Source organism: Schistocerca cancellata, chromosome 3 (assembly GCF_023864275.1).
Source record: "Schistocerca cancellata isolate TAMUIC-IGC-003103 chromosome 3, iqSchCanc2.1, whole genome shotgun sequence".
NCBI classification, from domain to species: Eukaryota; Metazoa; Arthropoda; class Insecta; order Orthoptera; family Acrididae; genus Schistocerca; species Schistocerca cancellata.
The window spans coordinates 673,298,478-673,324,431 of record NC_064628.1 but is presented as its reverse complement, the minus strand read 5'-3'; the positions used below and the strand labels follow the sequence as shown (position 1 = coordinate 673,324,431).

Below are 25,954 nucleotides of genomic sequence, written 5' to 3'. Positions count from 1 at the left end.
GGTCGTAATGTGTAATAGGCAGACATCTATCCAGATCATCGCAAATGAATTCCAAACTGCATCAGGATCCACTGCAAGTACTATGACAGCTAGGCAGGAGGTGAGAAAACTTGGATTCCATGGTCAAGTGGCTGCTCATAAGCCACACATCACGCCGGTACATGCCAAATGACGCCTCGCTTGGTGTAAGGAGCGTAAACATTGGACGACTGAACAGTGGAAAAATGTTGTGTGGAGTGACAAATCATGGAACACAGTGTGGCGATCTGATGACAGGGTGTGGGTAGGGCAAATGCCCGGTGAACGTCATTTGCCAGCTTGTGTAGAGCCAACAGCAAAATTCGGAGGTGGTGGTATTATGATGTGATCATGTTTTTCATGGAGGGGACTTGAACCCCCTGTTGTATCACAGTACAGCCTGCATTGATGTTTTAAGCACCTTCTTGCTTCCCACTGTTGAAGAGCAATTCGGGATGGCTATTGCATCTTTCAACATGATCGAGCACTTGTTCATAACACACAGCCTGTGGCAGAGTGGTTACATGACAATAACATCCCTGTAATGGACTGGCCTGCTCGGAGTCCTGACCTGAGTCCTATAGAGATGTTTTGGAATGCTGGACTTCATGCCAGGCCTCCCCGACCTACATCAATACCTCTCCTCAGTGCAGCAGTCCGTGAAGAATGGGCTGCCATTCCCCAAAGAAACATTCCAGCACCTGATTGAATGTATGCCTCTTAAAGTGGAAGCTGTCATCAAGGCTAAGACTGAGCCAACACCATATTGAATTCCAGCATTACTGATGGAGGGTGCTGCATATTTCTGATCACATAGTCTAGATGTAGATATAGATGTAGATGTACTCAGCTATGGCAGCAGACAGCCAACACAAGTGCCTTTGTTACTGGTACATCATCCCCTGCAGTGCCTCTCCTGTGTTCATAACCATACCAGTTGGACCCTAAATGACTGAAAAACTGTCGCCTGGTCAATAAAATGGTTCAAATGGCTCTGAGCACTATGGGACTTAACTTCTGAGGTCATCAGTCCCCTAGAACTTAGAACTACTTAAACCTAACTAACCTAAGGACATCACACACATCCATGCCCGAGGCAGGATTCGAACCTGCGACTGTAGCACTCACGCGGTTCCAGACTGTAGCGCCTAGAACCGCTCAGCCACCCCGGCTGGCTCGCCTGGTCAGACAAGTCCCAATTTCAGTTGCTAAAAGTTGATGGTAGGGTTCAAGTGTGGCACAGACCCCATGAAACCACAGACCCAAGTTGTCAACAAGCCACTGTGCAAGCTGGTGGCAGCTCCATAATGGTGTGGGCTTTGTTTACATGGAATGGATTGGTTCCTCTGGTCCAACTGAACTGATCACTGATTGGAAATGGTTATGTTCAGATACTTGGAGACCATTTGTGCATCTCATGGACTTCATAGTCTCAAACAACGATGTCATGTCATTGGGCCACAAATGTTCATAACTGGTTTGAAGAACTTTCTGGAAAATTTGAGCAAATGATTTGGCCACCCAGATCACCTGACATGAATCCCATCGAACATTTATAGGACATAATAGAGTGGTCAGTTCATGCACAACATCCTGCACTGGCAATACTTCCGTAATTATGGATGGCTATAGATACAGCATGGGTCAATATTTTTGCAGAGGACTCCCAACAACTTGCTGAGTCAATGCCACATCGAGTTGCTGCTCTACACTGGGCAACAGGTGGTCACACACAGTTTTAGGAGGTATTCCATGACTTTTCTCACATCAGTGTATTTAGCCTGTTAATACACTGGAGAACAAAGGTTTAGTAATTTGGTTCTAGTCCAGCCATGAAGCAAATTTGCTATTATTTACTTTTTTTAAATAGTTTTTTAAGACACTGTATTAGCTTTTATTTCCATTTTCACCTTTAAGAACATGTACAGAGAGCTCTCGATTATCTGAGTTAATGCAGACTGCAGAACACACGAATCGCCGAAAACGCGGATACCAAAAGTACAAGTTTTTAGTGGAAATTGCTATTCAGTCTATTTAAAAGACATGCTACAAGTCACGTTTTACAACACACTGCATTCATTTGTGTGTTTCTTGCTGGACATTGGTAACCCATTTACAAATTCCCACTTAAAACACACTATACTTTGTACCAATTACTATTAGTTCAGTTTGGGTAAATAATCATCCAATTTTTTGATTTTTTCTTTACTTTTCTTCAGTATGACCATTGTCCTTTACCCGAGAATCAAAACTTTGGTATAGTCCAACAAATTTTCCCATACATACCCTTAACAACAGATCAGTGTATTTCATCGAACATGATAATAAGTTCCTCAATCACCTTGTCTCTCTCTTCCACTGCCAAACACGCTTTTTTCACTGTATCTGTGTCACTTAGTTGCTCAAATCCTGGTTCATAGGCACCACTCTCAGATGTTTTTGTCATTTATGCATTCACAGCCAGAAATTTGTGTACTAAATGGAAATATTCATTTTAACAATAACACAACAGGTCTGGCTTCATTTTTATTTTATTTCATTTCATTTTAAACCATGTAAAGACAATCTCTAAGCTTGATAGTCAGGAGTTGTCTGTATCAAAATCATTTGTATAAGAATTATTTCTAAGAACATTTTTTTCCATAAATTTTAATTTTCTCAAATCATATCACATTTTAATAGTTCATAAGGAAGGGTGGTGGACCACTGAATGGAGACAACCAGTCAGACATTACCGAACACTCCATACATGAATAATGTGTCTTACAGAGAAATTTAAAAAAAATATAAATATCACACCAACACAAAATTTGTCAAAGTACTCATTATTTACTTGGCCTCCAACAATACCTTGTCTCTTTTCTCATTCTTTGCAGCCCTCTCTTTAATGACAAACGTTGTTGACTCAAACATATGCATTGGGTTCTTCACAATATCTTTGTCTTTTCTGCAGCTTACATGAATAACTTGTGTTATGAAAATTCACCATTTTAGTTCCAAAATGATTACCTAGTTCTGAGCTATTATTCAAGAGTCCTTTGGCTTCCAAGTCTCACAAGCTTTCAATGAGCTATATCAGCTGACTTAAATTATCTATACATTGTTTTTACACATGTATGAATGCAGCAGATATTTGTAGAAATAGAATAGCTCACACTGAACAAAACAACCTTCAACAATATTAGCATGCAAACAATCCATGTAATATTGATACAGTTCATGAGACTGTGACACAAGCAACAAAATAAAATATCGAATAAAGCTTTTATGCTTCACTTAGTCATGAACAGTGCATTTTCAAAAAGCCAAGTGACCATTCAGGCAACATAAAAATGCAAATGACACATTTAAAAAGTAGCTATGAAAGATGAAAGCAAAGAACATGTGACAAACTTCCTTAGGGTTTTAAGTTTGAAATATAGTAAGTGTATCTAGTACATCTAAGGTACAGCACAGTATGGATCATCTGCGTTAAGGTAATAATATAGCAACCAAACAAAAGTTAAATGAATAAAATACACAAATTAACCATATAAATGTAAAACAGAAAGTTCCAAATTATCGAAGTACGGAGTATCCTGCGATGTTTTCAAAAGGGGAGGGGAAGACTTGTTATAATCAGAATGAATATTTTCATTTACAATACATAATGTACATTGTCTCACGTTTTACCACTGGAAGCTGACTTAAAACCTAATTGTATAGTCTACATCTACATATATACTTCACAACCCACTGTATGATGCATGACAGAGTTCCTGTTACACTCACGAGCAGAACAAGGGAAAAATGATGGTCTATTGCCTCTTTATGAACCATAATTTCTCTTATCTTCCTGGTTCTTATGTGAAATGTACATTGGTGGCAGTGGAATCTTTCTGCAGGCAGCTTCAAATGTCTGTTCTCTATATTTTCTCAACAGTGTTTCACAAAAAGACTATTGTCTTCCCACCATGGAGTTCATGGAGCACGAGTTCATGAAGCATCTCTATAACACTCGTGTGGTGATCGAACCTACCAGTAACAACTTTAGCCGCCTGCCTTTGAACTGTTTTGATGTCTTCCTTTAATCCAACCTGGTAGGGATCCCAAACAATCAAGCGGTACTCAAGAATGGGTCGCACTTTTGTTCTATATGCAGTCTTTTTCACAGATGAGCTACACTTTCCTAAATCTCTCCCAACAAACCAAAGTCAACATTCACCTTCTCCACTATTGTCCTTGAGTGCTCATTTCATTTCATATCGCATTGCACCTTTACACCAAGATATTTAATCGACATGACTGTGTCAAGCAGCACACTACTAATGCTGTATTCAAAAATTAAGGAATTGTTTTTCCTACTCATTTGCATTAATTTATTTTTCTACATTTAGAGCAAGCTGCCCTCCATCACACCAACTAGAAATTTTGTGTAAGTCCTCTTGTATACTATTACACTCAATCAACGACGACACCCTCTCCTTCACCACAGTGTCATCAGCGAACATCCGCAGACTGTTGTTCATCCCGTCTGTCACATAACGTATGTATATAGAAAATACGAGTGGTCCTATCACACGTCCATGGGGCACGCCTGACAGGATCCTTGTCTCAACATTCGCTGTTGAGGACAATGCACTGGGTTCTATTACTTAATAAATCATTGAGCCATTCACATATCTGGGAACCTAAGACCTATGCTGGACCTTCATTAACAATATGCAGTGGGGCACCATGTCCAACTCCTTCTGGAAATCTAGGAATATGGAATCTGCCTGTTGCTCTTCATTCATGGTTCAGGAGATATCATAGGAGGAAAGGTCAAGATGAGTTTTGCTCGAGTTATGTCTTTTAAATCCATGCTGATTTGTGGACAGAAGCTTTTCCGTCTCAAGGAAGTGTATGACATTCGAATTCATAGTATGTTCAAGAATTCTGCAGCAAACCAATGTTGAGGATATTGATCTGTAATGTTACACATTGGCTGTCATCCTTGAAATATTTTTCCGTTGTTTTCCATTTTATCGTTAGATAAATGCAGGGAATCTTCCTTGTAACATATTTGTTGGTGATTTGCCTAACCCTTTACCTAGGAACTGAAATTCAGCATTCTTTCTTTGTGTTTATATGAAGTAAAAGTATACTGTTCGACATCGTCAAGAGGAATGCGTTGTTCACTACTTTTCAAGCTGTAGACAGAGATTAGAAATAGTCAATAATCAACAACAGTTTCCGAAATGGATAACTGACAGTGGGTGTTATTAGTCTATACCACATTATTTCTTGTTTATGACAGTACAGAAATTTACATGTGACAGCTAAACCTAAGTGTGTTGCTCTAATGATAAAAAAATAATTAGAAGGTATACATTACAAAAGGGATAATCTGTAGCAAAAAAAAAAAATGTTGACAGTCAAGTTGGACCGTCAAACCATAAGTGCCCGAGAACTTCAACTTATGTGAAGCCAGATGAAGCATTGCATTATTGGTTCCTGCAGAAGAGAGCAGAAATTGTCCCATACCAGGTTCGACATTAATAGCAAAAGCAACAGAGTTTCATAAAAGGTTGAAGGGTAATTTCATGCTTCATCAGGATGGCTGACTTAATTTAACCACCACTTTGGGAGTCAAAAAATTGCTGTTAAGGGTAAGATGCAATTGATGCTTTTTGTCGTGAGTTCTCCAGCTACATAAAACAAAACAATTTTCTCCCAGAAGAGATCCATAGAGCTGATGAAACTGTACCATACTCTAAGAGTATGCTCAAATGAACTTTAACCGCTCAGAGCGAAGTACATGCTACTGGACATAAGCCTAGTAAAGAAGGGCAACTCATTCTTTACAGGTCAATTCTTACAATAAAATAAATACAGCAACTGATAACTAATAATAATGCCATTTATTACCAACAAATAGTGCAGTTACTGGTCTCAAACTGACTGGTTCGTCCACAGAAAGCTGTTTGAATACAAAATTTTGCTGTAGGGCACCACCGCCCCAAGGAACTTTCACCACAATCAGTGAACAGCCCAGTACAGCATAATTACATTACAAATATGAACAGCCATCTGAGAATGAAGCTGTCAGTACAAAACTGGTAGCAGCACTATTAGTTCCCCATAAATAGCATTACTGACAGTGTGTGGTTGCTGTTATACAGGGTGATCAAAATAGTCAATATAAATTTTAAAACAATAAATCACGGAATAATGTAGATACAGACGTACAAATTGACACACATGCTTGGAATGACATGGGGTTTTATTAGAACCAAAAAAATACAAAATTTCAAGAAGTGTCCGACAGATGGCGCTTCATCTGACCAGAATAGCAATAATTAGCATAACAAAGTAAGACAAAGCAAAGATGATGTTCTTTACAGGAAATGCTCAATATGTCCACCATCATTCCTCAACAATAGCTGTGGTCGAGGAATAATGTTGTGAACAGCACTGTAAAGCATGTCCGGAGTTATGGTGAGGCATTGGCGTCGGATGTTGTCTTTCAGCATCCCTAGAGATGTCGGTCGATCACGATACACTTGCAACTTCAGGTAGCCCCAAAGCCAATAATCGCAAGGTATGAGCTCTGGGGACCTGGGAGGCCAAGCCTGACGGAAGTGGTGGCTGAACGCAAGATCATCACCAAACGATGCACGCAAGAGATCTTTCACGCATCTAGTAATATGGGGTGGAGCGCCATCCTGCATAAACATCGTACGTTCCAGTAGGTGTTTATCAGAAAGGCTGGGGATGATGTGATTCTGTAACATATCGGTGTACCTCTCACCCGTCATGGTAGCAGTTACAAAACCAGAATCACGCAATTTCTTGAAAAAAAAAAAGGCCCGATAAGGGTAGATGTGGTAAATCCAACCCATACCGTAACTTTCTCGTCGTGCAATGGAGTTTCTACAACAGTTCTAGGATTTTCGGTAGCCCAAATTCTGCAGTTGTGGACATTGACAGACCCTCAGAGTGTGAAATGAGCTTCATTGGTCCACAACACGTTACTCAACCAATCGTCATCTTCCGCCATCTTTTGAAACGCCCACACCGCAAACGCCTCCGCTTCACTAAATCGCCAGGTAACAGTTCATGATGCCGACGGATTTTGTACGGATAGCATCGGAGGGTACGTCTACGTACCAACAAAACAGTAGTGTATGGAATGCCAGTGCGACGTGCGACTGCACGAGCGCTGACTTCCCCGTGCATAGATGAACCCGCTACAGTCTCCATTTCTTCCTGAACTGTCTCAGCAGCATTACGCCTTGTGCTCGGTCGGCCACTATGGGGTCTATTGTCTAAACAACCCGTGGCTTCGAACTTTGAAATCATTCTCGCCACAGCTGCACTTCTCAACGGACCTTTATCTGTTCGAATCCCCTTCCTATGGCGATAGGATTGTAACACTGAACTAACACATTCCCCATTCCGCTAATGCAGCTTCACTAAAAGTGCCTTTTCAGGTAACGTCAACATGCTGCGACTGCTAGCGCATATAATTCTCTCTCTCATTACAGCTCCTTTTATACACAATTGTCATGCACAGCCACTGACATTTTGCTGTCCAGCGCCATCTGTCGGACATTTTGTGAACCCTTTTTTTTTTTTTTTTTTTTTTAAACCCATGTCATTCCAAGCATGTGTGTCAATTTTTACCTCTCTATCTACATTATTCCGTGGTTTATTAAGTTTTCAAATTTATACTGACTTTTTGATCACCCAGTACTTCATTGTAAGAATAAATGTTAGTTCGATATGTGAATACAAACTGAAGCCATACATTGATCAATAAAAAAAATAAAAAAAATAAAAGAAACTCTGCGCATTCAAAAGAATAATGAATTTACCTCTTTATTACATATGTCAGAAAGGAGTTTTGATGGACAGTACTGTCTTCAGAGACTTGTTCGTTCCATGTTTGTACTCAGCTCTGCCATAGCCAGTCCTAAAGCCTGTTGAGAAAGGAGGAGGGGGAGGAGTAACGCCTTGTTAAAAAAATCTTAGTTCACCTAGCCCGGGTGACAGTACCTTGTGAGGGCCCCTTGCTAGGGTAACGGTGAAGACCTCAATGGCAGGGAAAGCGAAGATGAATATCATTGGTACAGTGGAACTGGCACAAGAGCCAACCCTGCAACCCAATGTATACTTGGTGGGAGTGGGTGTAGCGAACTCAGTAGGCTGGTACCGGGCAGCAGTGGACACCAGTTTCGACTTCATGCACAGAGAAAATGATACTTAAGATGGATCAAGATTGAAGACTCATGGGCAAAGCCAATCATAGTTTGGTTCCTCAGCCATGATACTGAAATATGGAAAGGAATTGGAACGACTACGGCATAATTATATTTCCTGAACGTCGGAAGACTTCCTGGAGTAAAATATTCTGGAGGTAAACTACTGCCCCATTCGGATCTCCGAGTGCGGAGTACTTCAGGGGGAGTCATTGAAAGAGATGATCGTTTTAAGTTCAAGATCAGGACATGGAATGTAAGAATGCTTCAGACACCAGGAAAACTGGAAAATCTAAAGAGCGAAATGGACAAATGTGAAGTGAACATAATAGGTTTAAGTGAAGTGAGGTGGGCTAATAGAGGTGAAGTAACATTAGGTAATTACACAATGTTTTATACTGGTGGAAATAGTTTTGAACATGCTGTGGCAATAGTGGTGGGAAATCAAATAGTTCAAAGTGTGACTAAAGTAGTATGCCATAGTGATTGTTTAATGTTTGTGAAAATAAGTACACAACCAGTGGACATTCTGACAGGACAAGTGTACTTGCCAACAGCAGACCATGATGACGAAGACGTGGAGAAAATTTATAATGAAATGGAAGATATCATACATTCTGATGGCAGAGGAAGAGTAAACATCATAATCACAGGAGACTTTAATAGTGCGATTGGAAAAGACAGAAAAGCAAACATCGTGGGTCAATATGGATTAGGAAGAAGAAACGACAGAGTAGGGATGTTAGTGGAATTCTATCAGGGAAACAACTTGGTGGTAATGAGCACCTGGTTCCATAAGAGTAAGAGTAAATTGTACACATGGAAGAGCCCAGGAAACATTAACAGATACAAGTTAGACTACATACTCGTCAAACACTGGTTTAGGGGTAGTGTGAAAGATGCTAAGACTCTGCCAGTTGCTGATGTCGATTCTGACCACAACCTTTGGTTGCAGACATTAGTACAAGACTGAAGAGGATACAACAGCATGGGAGGAGAAAGCATAGATCAGACCTGGAAAAGCTAATAGAGAACAATCCTTGGAACAACATTTCGGGAAATTAGAGATGCAAATACAAGTGAAAATGTGGATGACCAATGTTGCTATGTTAAACAGCTTTTATGGAATATGTTAAAGAGCAAAGTTGGTAGGGAGGCAAAGAGAGTGAGGAAACCATGGATCACCAATGAGATGCTAGAAAAGACGGAGGAAAGGAGGAAGTGAAAAAATGTCAATAAAGAAGAATATAGAAGACTTACAACACACTTGGAAGAGAAAAACTGACAAAGAGAAAGAAAAGTGTGACAAAATAGAGGACCTATAAAGAAGAGGAAGGTATGACCTTGTGTATCAGAAAACAAAGGAGCTGGGAGGTAGAGAAAACAAAGGAGTAAGGACTTTTGGGACAGAAGACTCTAGAGGACAAATGGTTATTGAACAAATGGAGGTGCTGAAAGTATGGGAAGAATGTATAAAGAAACTCTACGATAAGGAACATTGCCCACAAGGCAGTGAAATAGAGACAGAGGAAGAGATTGACGAAGACAAAAAAGGACCTAGCACACTGACAACTGAAGTAGAGAAGGTGATTAAGGACATGAAGAGGAGGAAAGCCACAGGAGATGAAGACATACTGATGGATTTGTTGAAGGAAATCGAAAAAGAGGGTTTGAAGACATTCACACATCTCATAAACAAAATATATGAAACTGGGGAATGGTCTAAGGACTTTTTGGATGTCACAATGGTTGCTCTTGAGAAGAAACAGCAAGCCAATAAATGTAGTGATCTCAGAAAAATCAGTTTAATCTCACACATAGCAAAAATAATCAACAGATGACTGGAACACAAACTTGAAGTAGTAATAGGAGAGAACCAGTTTGGATTTAGGGAGGGAAAAGGAACCAGAGATGCCATTGGCATGGTGAGGATATTGTCGGAGAGAGTTTTGGCTGTTAACAAAGAAATTTGTATTTGTTTTATTGACTGGCAGAAGGCCTTTGACAGAGTCAACTGGATCCAACTGATTAACATCCTTAAGGAGATAGGAATAAACTGGAGATACCAGAGACTAATTCTCAACTTGTACCTGGGAAAGGAGTAAAGGTGTGGCTGAACTATGGAGAAACAAGCAGTGTGGAAATAGGAAGAGGCGTCAGACAAGGATGTTGTCTATCATCGAGTCTCTTCAACCTGTATGAGCAATGCTGGCGAGAGCAGTTTCGAAAGGATATGGAAACTTCAGGATAGGAGGACGCCTCATCAATACCATGCACGCAGATGACCTGGTAGTGCTTGCTACAAATCAGAGACAGCTGCAACATATGATGACTAACTGGTAGAAACTGGAAGGAAGTACAGCATGGAAATCAACATCGAAAAATCAAAAGTGATGCCGATATCAAAAATGGAGAAACTTTTGTGGATAACCATTGACAAAGAAAACTAGAAGACGTGAAACAGTTCAAGAACTTGGGAAATTTGGTGACAAAGGATGTCCAATGCCACAGTAAAATTCAAGCAAGAATTCCTATGGCCAAAACTGCATTCAATAAAAAGAAGAATCTGCTGACCAGCAAGTTAAGTTTGGAATTATGGAAGAAACTGGTGAAGTGCTACATCTGAAATATTGCACTGTACCGAGCAGAGACGTGGACCATGAGAAAGAAGGGGGAAAACAATACTTTGAAAGTTTTGAAATGTGGTGTTGGAGGAGAATGGACAAGACCAAGTGGACTGATCGGGTGATGAATAACAATGTGCTGAGAAGAGTAGGACAGAAGAGAGACATTCTGAATAGAATTCTTCAGAGGAAGGCCAACTGGATCGGACACATACTTAGACAGGGATGGCCCATACACAAAGTCACTGAAGGGAAAATTAAAGGAATGGTAGGATGAGGATGAGGAAGAAGAAGAAGAAGAAGAAGAATTCAACTTTTGGATGACTTAAAAGATGGGAAGAGATACAGTAGACTGAAGGAAGATGCTGAAGACAGGGAACATTGGCATTAGAAATTCTCCATACGAAGACACAGACCTTCCACTAGGCAGAATACTACATAATAATAATATGTTTGTTCCTACTACATGAACGTATCCGAAGGAAAAACGCTTAGCTGAAAACCAGTTGACCATGCACTGGACAGATGTGTACGTAGTAGAAATGTTGATTTTGGGAGGAACTCTCAGTGGTTTACAGTCGCTGTAAAGTCACTTCTAAAGAAACAGCAACTACTGCATAATACGTATAAAACAAAGTATAGGGCTATAGACAGACAGCTACTGAAAGAAATTCATTTGACAGTCAAAGTGGCAATGTGTGAAACCTTCAGTGACAATCATAGAAGAATCTCACTGAAAAATTTCTCACAAATCCCCACAGAAATTCTATTAGGGACACCAAAGTTAGTATCCAGACGCTTGGGGACGAGACAGGAACTGAAATTGAATGTAGCAAAGCAAAAGCAGAGCTGCTGAACTCCATATTCAAACAGTCCTTCACAAAGGAAGATACAAAAGTACTACCCCAGTCAATTCATTTGATTCAGTATCACAGTTACGTTTATTATCAAAAGAATGATTGTATGGGGTATCAAGTGAAACTGACGATTTCTTGGTAGGAACAATGCAGCATGTTACCTTGGATGGAGAGTCATTGACAGATGTAGAATTAACTTAGGTATACCCTAGAGACGTGTTGGGGTCCTATTAGTTCATATTCTATACTGATGATCTTGCAGACAACATTAACAATATACAAATCAGAAAACATAGTGTCCTACAACTACAATATCAATGCACCAGTCAACTTATACATGCACATGGGTGGAGCAGTCTGTAGGGATATGAGATGGGAAGATCATATAGGACCAGCAATAGGTACATCAGGTACAAAATACTTCCGTGACCCATCCTAGAATATGCTCAAACATATATGAATAGGACTACTAACGAAGGATATCAAATGTAAACAAAAAGGGGCAGCACAAATGTCACAGGTTTGTTTGACCCAGGGTGGAATATCACACAGATGCTGACAAAATTGAACCAGATGCCGAAAGATAGACATAAACTACACAATGAAAGCCTACTTAAAAATTTTCAAGAACCAGCTTCAAGTGAGACATCTTTCATAAAGACACGGGTCTTTTGTGTTACTACAAACCAGCTTCAGTGTCAGTTCTCTCTTTTTTTTAGTTGACAGTGCCTTTACTCATAGAACACATCTGGTGGACAATTGCCAGTGTACCTTCTAGACTTCAATAATACTGAATATGTCTGGCATCTGCCTAAAAAAAAAGTAGCAGATAGACTAGCACCTTCCACATACATTCCAGAACCAAATAAGACTCTTTCTTGAGCTTCATCACTCTTGGATTTCCAAATTCATTATTTTCACTTGATTTATATAGCTATTATAAATTAATAAGCTGCTTTTATCCCATAATCATTCTCATAAGGCTATCAGGATTCCAAATACACACTTCCTATTCAAAGTATTGAATGGTTCCTCTAGGTTCTACATCTACATACATATTCTACAAGCCACCATATGGTACATAGCAGAGGATACCCTGTACCACTACTAGCCATTTTCTTTCCTGTTCCACTCACAAACAGAGCGATGGAAAAATGACTGTCTATACACCTCCATATGAGCCCTAATCTGTCTAATATTATCTTCACAGTCCTTACACGAATTTTACATTGATGGCATCAGAATGATTCTGCTGTCAGCCTTTAAATTTTCTCAATAATGCTCCTCGAAAATAATGTTGCCTTCCCTCCACATGGCTAGGCTTCACACTGGCCCTCCGCCTCAAGTGATGCGAATACATTACCACCTGCCACACATCCTCCTGTGCGGGAAATATTGGGTACACTGAGAGGTGCCTCAGTAGAAGAGCACATGGGCGAAACAAGCAACACCTGAAGTGCCTCATGCAATATGCCATATACTCTGCCACTGCTACACCCTAGACAGCAGCCTGAAGATGACTGACTTAAGCCAAAAGCACATTCAGTTGTCCACGAACTGTGGCCAGCTCCTCCTGTGTCTGCTCACAGCATGCACCACATCCTACCCGTCCCAGTATTACTAACTTAAGAATCAACTATAAATGCACACACACAAAAACCTAGATATACAACTTGCTAACCTCCTGACAAGTCACCAATGGAGGGTGATGCCTTATGGGCTGTGAAGCTGGCTGTTCATCATAAATGAAAACTGTGCTACAGACTGCCTGACAATGCTTTACAGTTACAAAAGTACAACAATTAAACCTCTTTACAAAAGTACAACAATTGAACCTCTTAAGTACAGAAAAAACACACACAAAATTTATGATATATACTACTACAAAAACTCAGAGGAAACTAAACATGCAGTTTGCTCTTTCCAGGTGTGTACCAGGCGGCAGTAAGAGTCCGTAAGTTCCTAACAATGTTATAAGTGTCATAATTTTTCTGTCAAATTTCCTTATTACTAAGATAAAACAGATTTAATACTGTTCCTACTTTTTCTGATGTTGAAGTTAATTTCAGTCAAAAAATCTACAACATTTCTCCATTACTCTTATGCTAGCTAACAACTTACAATGTCTGTATAGTCAAAACCACATGGATTCCCCGTCCTGAAACTGCTTAATAGTATTACTTGTCAAAATTCTTTTCAATAATGCAAAATAATTTACTTAATTTCTGATATTTCACAAATCTGTCAAACTCAAGATTACATCACTGAGTCATCTATTTTTGGTAGCACAGTCACTTCTTTCTCTACTTGCAATAAGGACTACATGTAGTAATTATAATATTTTCAAGATAAGCATGGTACCAACAACATTTCTCGGTGATAAGAAGTAAAAATGGACAGATGCCACATGCACACTACAATGGAGATATTTCAATGAGAATAAGACCATCAGTCTTCATACAGTTTAAGCCCCATGCACTTACTGGCGCAGACAGTGAGTTCACCGTGCACAAGGGATCTAATTGGACACATGGAGGATTTCACATTCAATTCTACAACAGTACAACAACTGAAAACAAAGAAAAATCAGAAGTACTGCTTCTAATAACATTGCAAATATCTGTAGAACAAAAAACTGATTGAAATAAATGTTCAATAATCATGTATTATGAAACCTCCCGGCAGATTAAAACTGTGTGTCAGACCGAGACTCGGACGCGGGATCTTTGCCTTTTGTTGGCATGTGCTCTGCTGTCTGAGCTACCCAAGCATGAGTCACGCCCAGTCCTCACAGCTTTACTTCTGCCAGTACCTCGTCTCCTACCTTCCAAACTTCACAGAAGCTCTGCTGCGAACCTTGCAGAACTAGCACTGCTGGAAGAAAGGATATTGCAGAGACAAGGCTCAGCCACAGCTTGGGGGATGTTTCCAGAATGAGATTTTCGCTCTGCAGCGGAGTGTGCACTGGTATGAATTATTAATCTGCCAGGAAGTTTCATATCAGCGCACACTCCACTGCTGAATAAAAATCTCATTCTGGAATAATGTATTATGTTACAGCTACATGTTGAACTCAAGAATATATATAACCCACATGCAAAACTTCAAGTTCACAGAAGGCATGCAGGAAACCTAAAACAATGGCGTTCTCCTTTCTGTGAGTAAAAGAAAATTTCAGTGCACACACAACTTAACAATATCGAGATACCAACGCTTACGTTTTGTAGCACAGAAGGCTCCAAACATGAGATATCAAGCCCTGAACAAGGACAAAAAGTAGTAGTTATTATTTTTTATTATTATTACTCATATTTTGTATTGGTATAACAAAAAATAAATTACTATATTTCCTACCTCTGAAATTGAAGAGCCCTTTCGCATTGGTTTGAACTTATTTGTTTCCAGTTTGTACAGCATATTCTCAGTTACGAGCAAAGCTCTGTCAGCACATTTGCTGAACCTGTTTGTCTTGCGAATGAATGATGAGAATAGGACCTGAAAGAACAAAAGACTGTATCAGGGAAGAGAAACAGGAAACATTTACATTTTTATTGTATATTAGCAATCACTAAAAGTATGTATTTTTAGTAAAACAAAACCAAACAAAAAGTTTTAAAATTGAGTAAGGAACCATATTTCATTATCTTTTCCTACATATCAAACTACACAAAACCATTGAGCAACTTCTCTGACATGAAACACATTGTACATTGGAAGTATCAAATAGCTGTCATGTTCTGAGGTATTTTAGTTTATCATTGTGATGAAGTTTATCCACATTTAGCACTAAATTATAGTACACATATATTGAAAGTGCAGTCAATCAACGAAAAATATGAAAATTTTTTTAACATTTCCTAAAAGTTTATGTATTTGGATCATCACTGCAATGCAGTTGTAACAGAACACACTGTTTTATTGATAATATTACCTATATGAAAATTCTAAACAACATCAAAGCCAATATGTATTGTCCCAGATGCACGTACTTAAAAAGTGGCTAAAATTAAGATTCAAATATGTGAGTCAACAATGATGAAGAGCCCAGCTTGTAAGCTAGCACAACAGTGGCTCACACAGTAGATACAAAAAAATATTTATTGGATCCAGTGATAAAAAAGTGAAATGAAGTTTATCCATATTTTGTACTAAATTATAGTAAATGTATATTAAAAGTGGCACTGCAGTCAATCAATGGTAGATGGCTTTATATGGAGGATATCTTGCTACATGATTAATAAAAACTTTGGACACATGGACATAAAATTTAGTCTATAATGAGATTTTGTATCATTGTTAGCTCTCAAATATCAGTTACACTCAGTTTTCATAATTATGTACTGTTTTTAAAGTATGACCACCATATTGTATTGATTATTTTTGTAGAAAACAAGGATATAACGTTTTGAACAATTTATCATATACCTTTTCTCCTGTTGTGAAAAGTGATTTCAGGAGATCGTGAGCTTACATTGAAGTACAGTCTTTTTCCCCTATTCTTGTATGCCCACCTCCACACACCAAATGACCTTCTCACTCATATCAGCAGAAAGATGCATCCGGAACTCAACTAGCAACTCCACAGTCAGCTGTTATATGAAAATATTAAATGTAGATGATGTGCTACATTAGCATGGCTTCAGTGAGGTCCTTTAGCTAAGATCTATATCCAAAACATTTAGGAGAGATAATCAAATAACGTAGTCTGTAAAAGTGTAAGTAAATTTCAGGTCAACTTTATTGATGTTCTACTGGTTTCAGCTTTATGATAATTGTATGAATGAATCTATCTAAAACTGCAACACAGCTTCTAATGCTGCCAGATGCTATTATATTATTGCCCAACTATTCAAGCTCGAAAGAGAAAAAAAAACAATCATAATATTAGTAACGTCTGAATGGGACACACTAGCAGAAATCTCTGCCCAATGACATCAGCTCTGAGGATATCAATGACAAAAATATCATTAAATGCACATTAAACTATGCCGAAAGTCCTCATCAGAGGCACTGTTAAATTACAATGACTTATTTGTTACTTTTAGTAATATTTTGTTTCTACCAACATATTTATTAAACATAGTTTGTCTCTTGACCCTAAATAACAACAAACAACTAGCTGTGATAATGCAATTCATTCTTTTGACTTGAGTGATACTGATATCGTGGATTTATCCTATTTGGAGATGTGAGTACACACAAGTGCTAAGGATGAACTAAGTAGCAAAAATTTTGAACACTTTTGGCATGCCACAAATGGTAAGTACTGTTACAATAGTAACCAAAGACCAACATCAGTATTAGACAATGTTTGAAAGAAAAATTCAATTAAGAAATTACATTATGAGACAGAACTGCAGACCTGTATTGCTCCTGACCTTGCTGAGGTGGAGTGGCTTGCATGCCTCTGTGATACTGTATTGTAGGTGCAACCACAATGGAGCAGAGAGGTCACTGAAGAGAGGTTACTGAAGAAGTGCAGCAGCCTTTTAAGTAATTGCATGGGCAAGAGTCTGGGTAATTGACTGCTCTTGTAATGTTAGCCAACATGGCCTTGCTGTATGGGTACTGCAAATTGCAGGAAACAAGAGGAAAGCACAGCCATTATTTTAGTGCAGGGTTAAATGATGATGGTATCCTCTTGGATACAATATTCTGGAAGTTAAAGTAGTCCTCTGGACAACTAAAAACTGATTTCATTGTTGCTTTTTACATGGTTTTTTACCTCTGGACAATTAAAATCAATTTTTCCCATCCAATATGGTATGACCTAGCCAAGGTGAATGGGCTTATGTACGTAACAGTGCCACAACTGTTGAATACCGAACATGTGCAGTCATGCACACTGCACAGTACAGTTGGTTTAATGTGCAACTCACACCACAGCCTTCATATTGTGATTCCTCTGTCCTTTGTAGCTGAACACATTTACGTTATGCTTACAGCACAATCTAGTGGAAACATTTTTGTTACATTTTTTTTTTTTTTTCCAAAATGTTTCTCCCTTGGTCGAAAATGTTCTATTCATATTTGAAGTTGTTCTGAGCAGTGGTTCTTTTTTTACAGTGTTTTGAAACTGGAACTTCACTTACAATCACACTGTAGAAAGGGAAGAGGAAGTAGGAATCAAAGTGCAAACAAGGACCCTGGAGTAGACAACATTCCCTCAGAATTATTGAGATCCTTGGGAGAACCAGCTAAAACAAAACTACTACACTGGTGTGAGGTGAAATACCCTCAGACTTTAAGAAGAAGGACATAATTCCAATCCAAAAAAGGCACTTGCTGACAGGTGTTAATATTAGAAAACCATTAATTCAGCATGTCATAACTGCAAAATACTGACTTGAATTATTTACAGAAGAGTGGAAAAATTGGTAGAAGCTGACCTCAGGTAAGATAAATAGGGTTCCATAGAAATGCAGGAACAAGCAGGTAAATTCTGATCCCATGACATACCTTGGAAGATAGGTTGAAAGAAACAAACCTGTATTTATAGCAGTAGTAGATTTGGAGAAAACTTTTGACAGTGTAACTTTCTTAATATAGCACAGTAACAATTCTGAGACAGCAGTAGTACAACATTGGCCATGTAATGGAATATATCAGCACACACCATCAGCAAGTCGACAACTTATTCATTTGTCATAGCTGTCAAATGCATTCATGCACTGTCCGCCAGGAGCACTGTAATTATTCTCCCTCTGGTACAGTGCAATGCTCTGTGACTGTTGATTCCAAATGCAGAACTTCAGTGTGATACTATTCAAACTTGGATGATACAGTTTATTTCTATAGACACTGTGTCTGCCATCATTCAATTCATGTTCAGATTACAGCTCGACATGACTATTTAGTGAGTCTGTATGTGCTTTTCTGGGGTTTGTTCTAAATAAATGTTTTGATAATAGTACACCAAAATTGATATTTTGTGTGTGTGCTTGGCCGAAGACAAAGAGAAGAAAACCTATATTTGCTGATGACAGTAACTAATGCCACAATAGAACTCCCTGCTGAGAGAGCAAATGAGACCTACAACAACATTTAAAATTGACTAGCATGCATGACATTAACACTGAACATGAAGAAAACATATAGTACCAACTTCAATTCAATGAGGGAAAATAACAAAAATAATAATTTTTTAAATAGTTTAGGTTTAAGGATAGCAACTAATTTTTGATACACATGGAAGGAACACAGAGAGAATGGCATAGAGAATACCATCAGCATGTTATGCCCCTAAGATCATCTCACCATGTATAACTGCCAATGTCTTTTAGTGACATACTCTTCCTGGGTACTCTCAATTCTTACCTATGGATTCTTTTCTGTGGATCAGACAGACACAATTTTCAAACCACAGAAATAGTAATAGTAGTAATTCAGTACACTATAAGGAAATATTTTATAAAATGAGTATCATTACTGAGTCATGAAGTTTATCTACCTACCTATTGCCAATAAAAAAAATAAATTAAAAAAAAACCCATTTGTAAATACACTCTCTGATCAAACTGTATGGACACCTATATGTAATGCAGAATGGACCACTGCAGGTCAATAGAGGAAAACCCAGAAGTGTAAAAGAAGGCGGGGAGTAAGTGTTATCAGCAGCGAAGCAGTAACAACAGAATGGGTCAGTCAGAAAAATTCAGAGACTTCAAACAGGGATTGTCATTGCATGGTGCCTGTGTAAAAAAACCTGTCAAGGTCATTTCAACCCTTTTAAAGCTGCCCAAGTCAATTGTTGATGATGTGACTGTGAAGTGGAAATGTGATGGAACAACCACAGCTAAGCCAAGGCCAGACACCTCATGTACTGATGGACAGGCACTGTTGAGCACTGCGGAGGTGGTGGTACAAAGTCATTTAAAATCAGCAGAAGAAATAATTCACGAGTTCTAAAGCATTACCAGCAGTCTCGCTAGCATAGTGACCATGCATATGGAGTTAAAAATAATGGACAGCAATGGTTGAGCAGCTCCTCAAAATTCACACACGCTGAGTGATGATTGAGGTGGTGCAAAGGCCACACCACTGGGCAGTGGATGACTGATAATAAGTGATTTAGAAAGATGAATCATGCTACACCACATGATAATCTTATGGTAGAGGTTGGGTTTAACAAATGCCTAGAGGACATTACCGGCCATCATGTGTAGAGTCAACACTGAAGTTCAGAGGAGGTGGTCTTAGAGTATGGGGATGTTTTTCATGGTTAGGGTGTGGTCCCCCTTATTGCACTTAAGAAAAAATTATATGCAGAAGCATATGAACAAATTTTACAGCAACATGTACTGTGTTAAGTAAGAGAAAAGTCTAGAGATGATGACTGTATAAGCATGACAAGGCATCCTGCCATAAAGCATATTCTGTGAGGCAATGGTTTGTGAAGAATAACATCCCTGAAATGAGATGACTTGGCCAGAGTCCCAACCTGGATCCAATGGAACACCTCTGGAATGAGTTAGAATGTCAGCTTCACTCCAGGCCACAGTGTTCAACATCACTAACTTCTCTGGTTTCAGTTCCTGAACTAGAATGGGCTGCAGTTCCTCCACAGATATTCAGCAACTTCATTGAAAGTGTCCTCAGCAGAATTGAAGCTATCATAATGGTGAAGGATGGACACAAGTCATATTAACGTCCACTAACAGGTTAACGTATCTTTCTGACGAGATAGAGTATGCCACAAATAGTCCTGTGTATGATCATGGACAAGAGACAGTTTGGTCTTAGAGTTACCAACAGAAAAGAAATGAGAAGATCAAACAGCATTTTCTATCAGAAATTAAAGTTGTTCTACAACTTGTACAACAAGATGAAGGACCACTAAAATACATTTAATTAAAAAGGCAGTCAAAATATATCTCTACAATAATGTATACTACATAATTATAGATCAGTTACACAACTAGGAGTAGGTGTTAATAAAAAAATGTGACAATTACAACATCCCTGTCACATTATGAGGTCTGTTCAAAAAATTCTGCAATTTGGTCCACAAAATTTTTCTATGCTTAGCTTTTATTTATTGTGCATGGTCTACTTTGAAATACTCTCCTCCACAATTGATACACCGCTCTCACTGCCATTTCCACTTCGAGAAACAGCCTTGACATGCCTCTTGCTGGATTGCAAAAATCGCTATCTGCAAATTTTCTTTTATCTCATCTCTTGTTGCAAATCTTCAACCTTTCAATGAGATTTTCTGCTTTGGAAATAAAGAAAAGTACGCAGGGGTCAGGTCTGGAGAGCACAGAGGATGAGTCACCACAGAGATCTCATTTTTTGTGCAACAGTCACGCACCAACAGGGATGAATGTGCAGGTGCATTATCATGATGCAAGAGCCAAGAACTGTCTCGTTAAATTTCAGTCTGTTTCCTTCCCACATTTTCTCACAGGCATAGTAACACATTCCTATAGTACCACTGATTAATAGTTTGTCTTTGGGTATGAATTCATGATGAACCAATCCTTCAAAGTCAAAGAAAACTATCAGCATGGCTTTGATATTTGACCTGACCTAATGACTTTTTTTTGTCTTGGAGAACTTTTCCCGACCCACTGTGCTGCGTGAACATTGGTCTCAACATCATAACCATAGACTAACATCTCATCACCAGTTATGATCCTCTTAAGGAACATCCATTCTCATTTGGGCGATCCAAAAGCTCCTCACAGATTGCGAGGCAAAGACCTTTCTGGTCTCAACTCATGAACCATGGTACAAACCTGGCAGCAACACGATGCACTCCAAGATGCTGTGTCAGGATTTCATGACATTATCCAACTGAAATGTTACATTCTTCTGTAATTTCTCAGACAGTCAGTATCCAATTGGCGTGCACAATTTCGCTGAGTTTCCTGACACGATCATCATCAGTAGACATCACAGGGTGTCCTGAACAAGGGTCATCTTTGTCTTCTGTCCAGCCATTTTTAAACCATGTGAATCATTCATAACACAGAGTATGGCTTAAGCACTCATCACCATATGCTTCCTGCATCATTTGGTGTCTCTCTTTAAATATTTTCTTGAGTTTCACACAAAATATAATGCAGATGCATTGCTCCTTTAACTGTGCAATCTCGAAAGTCACAAACTGTGCCATGCAATGTTATACTCAATACAGCACTGAACAATAACAGACATACTAAAATGAAACTTCTGGCAATTGCATAATAAACTCAGGTGTGTGCAAAGATGCCAACTGCATTTCGCTCCAACACACCATTGGTGTGAAATTATTAATGTTCCAGAATTTTTTTCACAGACCTCGTACCCTTTACAATGTATATTTTGTTCATCCAATATCTGCAGTGCATAATACTAAAATTTCACGTCTGTCCAATCTTTAGGAGATCTTGACTCATTTTTTCAGGTATGCAGAGGGGAAAACATGCATGTAACTAAGACTGGTGTGTGTGTATTTGGATGACCAACAACAAAGTTCTTGGATTAAAAAGGGAGTAAGACAGGGATGTAGTCTTCTGCCCCTACTGTTCAATCCGTACATAGAACAAGCAATGATGGAAATAAAAGAAATGTTTAGGAGTGGGATTAAAATTCAAGGTGAAAGGATAGCAACGATATGACTTGTGGATGGCATTGCTGTCCTTAGTGAAACTGTAAAAGAATTACATGATCTGCTGAACGGAATGAACAGTTTCATGAGTACAGAATATGGATTGAGAGTAAATCTGAAAAAGACAAATGTAATGAGAAGCAGCAGAAAAAAGAATAGTGGGGAACTTAACACCAGGATTGATAGTCACGAAGTAGATGAAGTTAGGAAGTCTGCTCCCTAGGAAGCAAAATAACCAATGATGGACGGAGCAAGCAGGACATCAAAAGTAGACTAGCACTGGCAAAAAGGGCATTCCTCACCAAAAGAAGTCTACTAGTATCAAACATAGGCCTTAATTTGAGGAAGAAATTTCTGAGAATGTATGTCTGGGGCACAGCATTGTATAATAGTGAAACATGGACTGTGAGAAAACTGGAACAGAAGAGAATTGAAGCATTTGAGATGTGGTGCTACAGACAAATGTTGAATATTAAGTGGAGTGATAAGGTAAAGATTGAGGAGATTCTGCACAGAATTGGAGAGGAAAGGAATACATGGAAAATGCTGGCAAGGAGAAGGGATGGGTTGATAGGACATCTGTTAAGACATAAGAGATGAACTTCTGTGGTACTAGAGGGAGCTATAGAGGGTAAAAATTGTAAAGGAAGACAGAGATTTGAATACATCTAGCAAATAATTGAGGATGTAGGTTGGAAGTGTTATTTTGAGAGGAAGAGATTGGCACAGGAGAGGAATTCTCTGCATCAGACCAACCAGAAGACTGATGACTCAAAACTATTCTGTGAAAGCCTTCTCACAAAGTTTATAGAGCCAGATTTAAGTGAGGGATCTAGAAATATACTACTGTCCCTAACATATCGATCTCATAGAGACTGCAAACACAAGGTTAGACTAATCACAGCAAAGATAGAGGCATTTAAGCTATCATTCTTCCCACAATCCGTTTATGAATGAAATGGGAAAAAGCCCTAATAACTGGTACAATGGAAGGTACCCCTGACATGCATTTCAAAAGGGGTTTTGAGAACATAGATGTAGATGCAGATACTATTTCTAAAGCATTCTTCAACAAACATTTACAAAAATTTCAAATTGAAAGTTATGTACAAATTTAATGTTCAGCATGGCATGGCACTGTGTAGTGCCACTGCAGCCACCTGTTGTTAAACTTTGCTTTCCTGCTAACCTCACCAAAATGTAAAAATTAACATTTTTCAATTTTGCAGCAATTGCTACATAAAATATTTACTCATGTAACTGCTATTTCCATTCTTAAAAAAATTCTATCATGTTTTGAAGACATAAAACTAGCCTGTTGAAAATGTATGGGTGAGTAGATCATTAGTTACAACATTATTGACTGTAAAACTAGCTTTAGGGTGTTGAAGGGCAAATAGGGTCAGTGCTCAGTTGACCCCAAACAGCTAATTATGAACCAGCAGCATAGTTAAGCAGACTGTTGGTTTTATGGCTAGGGCAAACAAAAATTCAACTGTACCAGAGATTGTAAAGTAGTGACAGATAACAAAGGTCAGCCAAACGTTTTGCTATTAGTTTATATCGGCCATGTTGTTGGATTTGAGCACCTGTGAACTTGTTAAATTTGGCTATAAAGATTATAGTGAACCCACTTGTCAAGAGTAGCTAATGTGGCTACTCCAGCCAAATATGTCACTTATGGACATGGTATGAGGTAATTTGAGGTTACTGTTAATTACAATATAAGCCCGCTTTTATGTTCTTGGAATTAACGTTTTCCCACCGTTTACAAAATTTTTTATCATTCCTGTCAAATTTCCTATGCCCACAATGTTAGTTTGCACCCAATTTTGCAGTGACATATTTAGAATTTACGCATTACGAAAAAATATTTGTCGATAAACAAAATGATGCTGGCATGTTGGCCGTCCAGCAGTGTTTAAAAATATTACACCGCTAAGTTTCTTGATACCATGGCGCTCTACTCAGAGGACTTGAACCAGTAAACGTGTAAAAGTTGGAACAATTCATGCCATATCTCCCCCCCCCCCCCCCCCCCCCCCCCCCCCCCCCCCCCCCCCGCCGCTGCCAAACACTACTTGGCGTGATGGCTGATGGAAGTAACTAGGTTCGTTCGAATAAAGATATCATGACCATTCACAATCATTTCCAAACTCTCTATCACGCAAATGCAATTTCATGATTGTTGTGATCATCGTGACATTTTTGTCGAACCATATTTAGTGTGTTTTGGCGTGTGGCATCTTGTAGCGCTAGTTGACACCGTCAATCACTTTGCATTGCTCAAATGTTTTTAGTTTAAACAAATGCCGGTTATGATTTTCTTCATGTTGAACAAAAAGTGTTTTGAGAATTTATTCTCGTTGTCAAGTGAAGTATTTTCGTATTATTTTTTGTGATGTTACACAAACAGTATGAGTGACAGTTTGCATGTGTGTGGTTTTCTACATAACTGAGGAGGCACAGTACCTGATAACCTCAAAAACACGACTACCGTGCATGAGAGCAGAATAACACATATTCAAACACCACACAAAATACTTATGTACATATTTGCACTTGACAATGAGAAAAAAATTCTCAAAACGTATCATTAAGCATGAAAAAATACATAACTACTGCAGTATTTCATTATAATGAATTACAGCTGCAGGCTTCAGAAAAACATCGATTATGACCTTTGAAATTAAAAATTTTTGAAACACGTTGTTAAGCAAGAAAAAATATGTAACTAATGCAGTATTTCATTATTTAAATAATGAATGACATCTGCAGGCTTTCCAAAAACATCAATTATGATATTTGAAATTAAGTCAAATGTTTCTACTTCCCAGGCAGTTATCAATTCCAGTTACATCAATGGTTTTTATTAGATAATAAACTTTTATTAAGTAATAAAAAAAGTCCCTGACAAGTCTTTTGACGCCTGTTATGTAAATATATCATACATAAAGTGCGAAAATGCATGAGCGAATCCTATATGTAACTTTTACAGTTTAAAATGTTATTTCGCACATTTTACACCATTTTTTTTTAAGCCAATTGAAAAGTGTAAAAGCGGGGTTTCACTGTATTACAACTTTGTTATCTTCAAAGGCAACTACAAATTAAAACTCAAGTAACAATTTAAAGGGCTACACCAATCAGTTTAAGTAGAAGGAAGAAGTTAGCGTTTCACATTTTGTCAATAACCAGAGTATTTTAGACAGAGTACATGCTAGAAGTGGCCCAGGATGGGGGAGGAAATCGGCCATATCCTTTTCATTTAAAGGGAATACATATTGGAAGAATATCATACTTTTATCATTAAACAATGAAATCAAATTATCATTTAAATGCAGTCATTAACAGGTTGTTTCCTAGCAGATGACATTTGTGACACAGTAAGGAGTTCAATTTAGGAAACTGAAGCAGGAATATGCATTGTGGATGTTGTCGTAATAAAATGTGTGCCCCTTACAACTACCATCATTATATTATCCCCAAAACAAACACAGCAAATGTAAGCATTAATGACTGTATGAAAGAAAAGATCAGTACATACCAGTGGCTTTCAAACTGTGGGCCGTAGCTCCTATGGGCATCACAACCTTACAGTAGGGGCGTCGCTGTGGTTTCATAAGAATAATTTGGTGC

The 25,954-nt window shown here is 38.5% G+C and overlaps 1 protein-coding gene across 2 annotated transcripts in view; it reads right to left on the bottom strand.

The window, feature by feature from the left end:
* LOC126175646 (unconventional myosin ID) overlaps positions 1–25,954 on the bottom strand; it is a 155,107-nt gene that overhangs the window by 18,973 nt on the left and 110,180 nt on the right. Inside the window, exons 16-17 of one of the 2 annotated variants that reach the window (XM_049922537.1) lie at positions 15,076–15,216; positions 14,940–14,980 (exon numbers count right to left, since the gene is read on the bottom strand). In XM_049922537.1, the coding sequence (XP_049778494.1) occupies positions 14,940–14,980; positions 15,076–15,216 (182 nt within the window). The remainder of the gene's footprint in view (positions 1–14,939; positions 14,981–15,075; positions 15,217–25,954) is intronic. The other variant, XM_049922536.1, reaches the window with a different exon arrangement.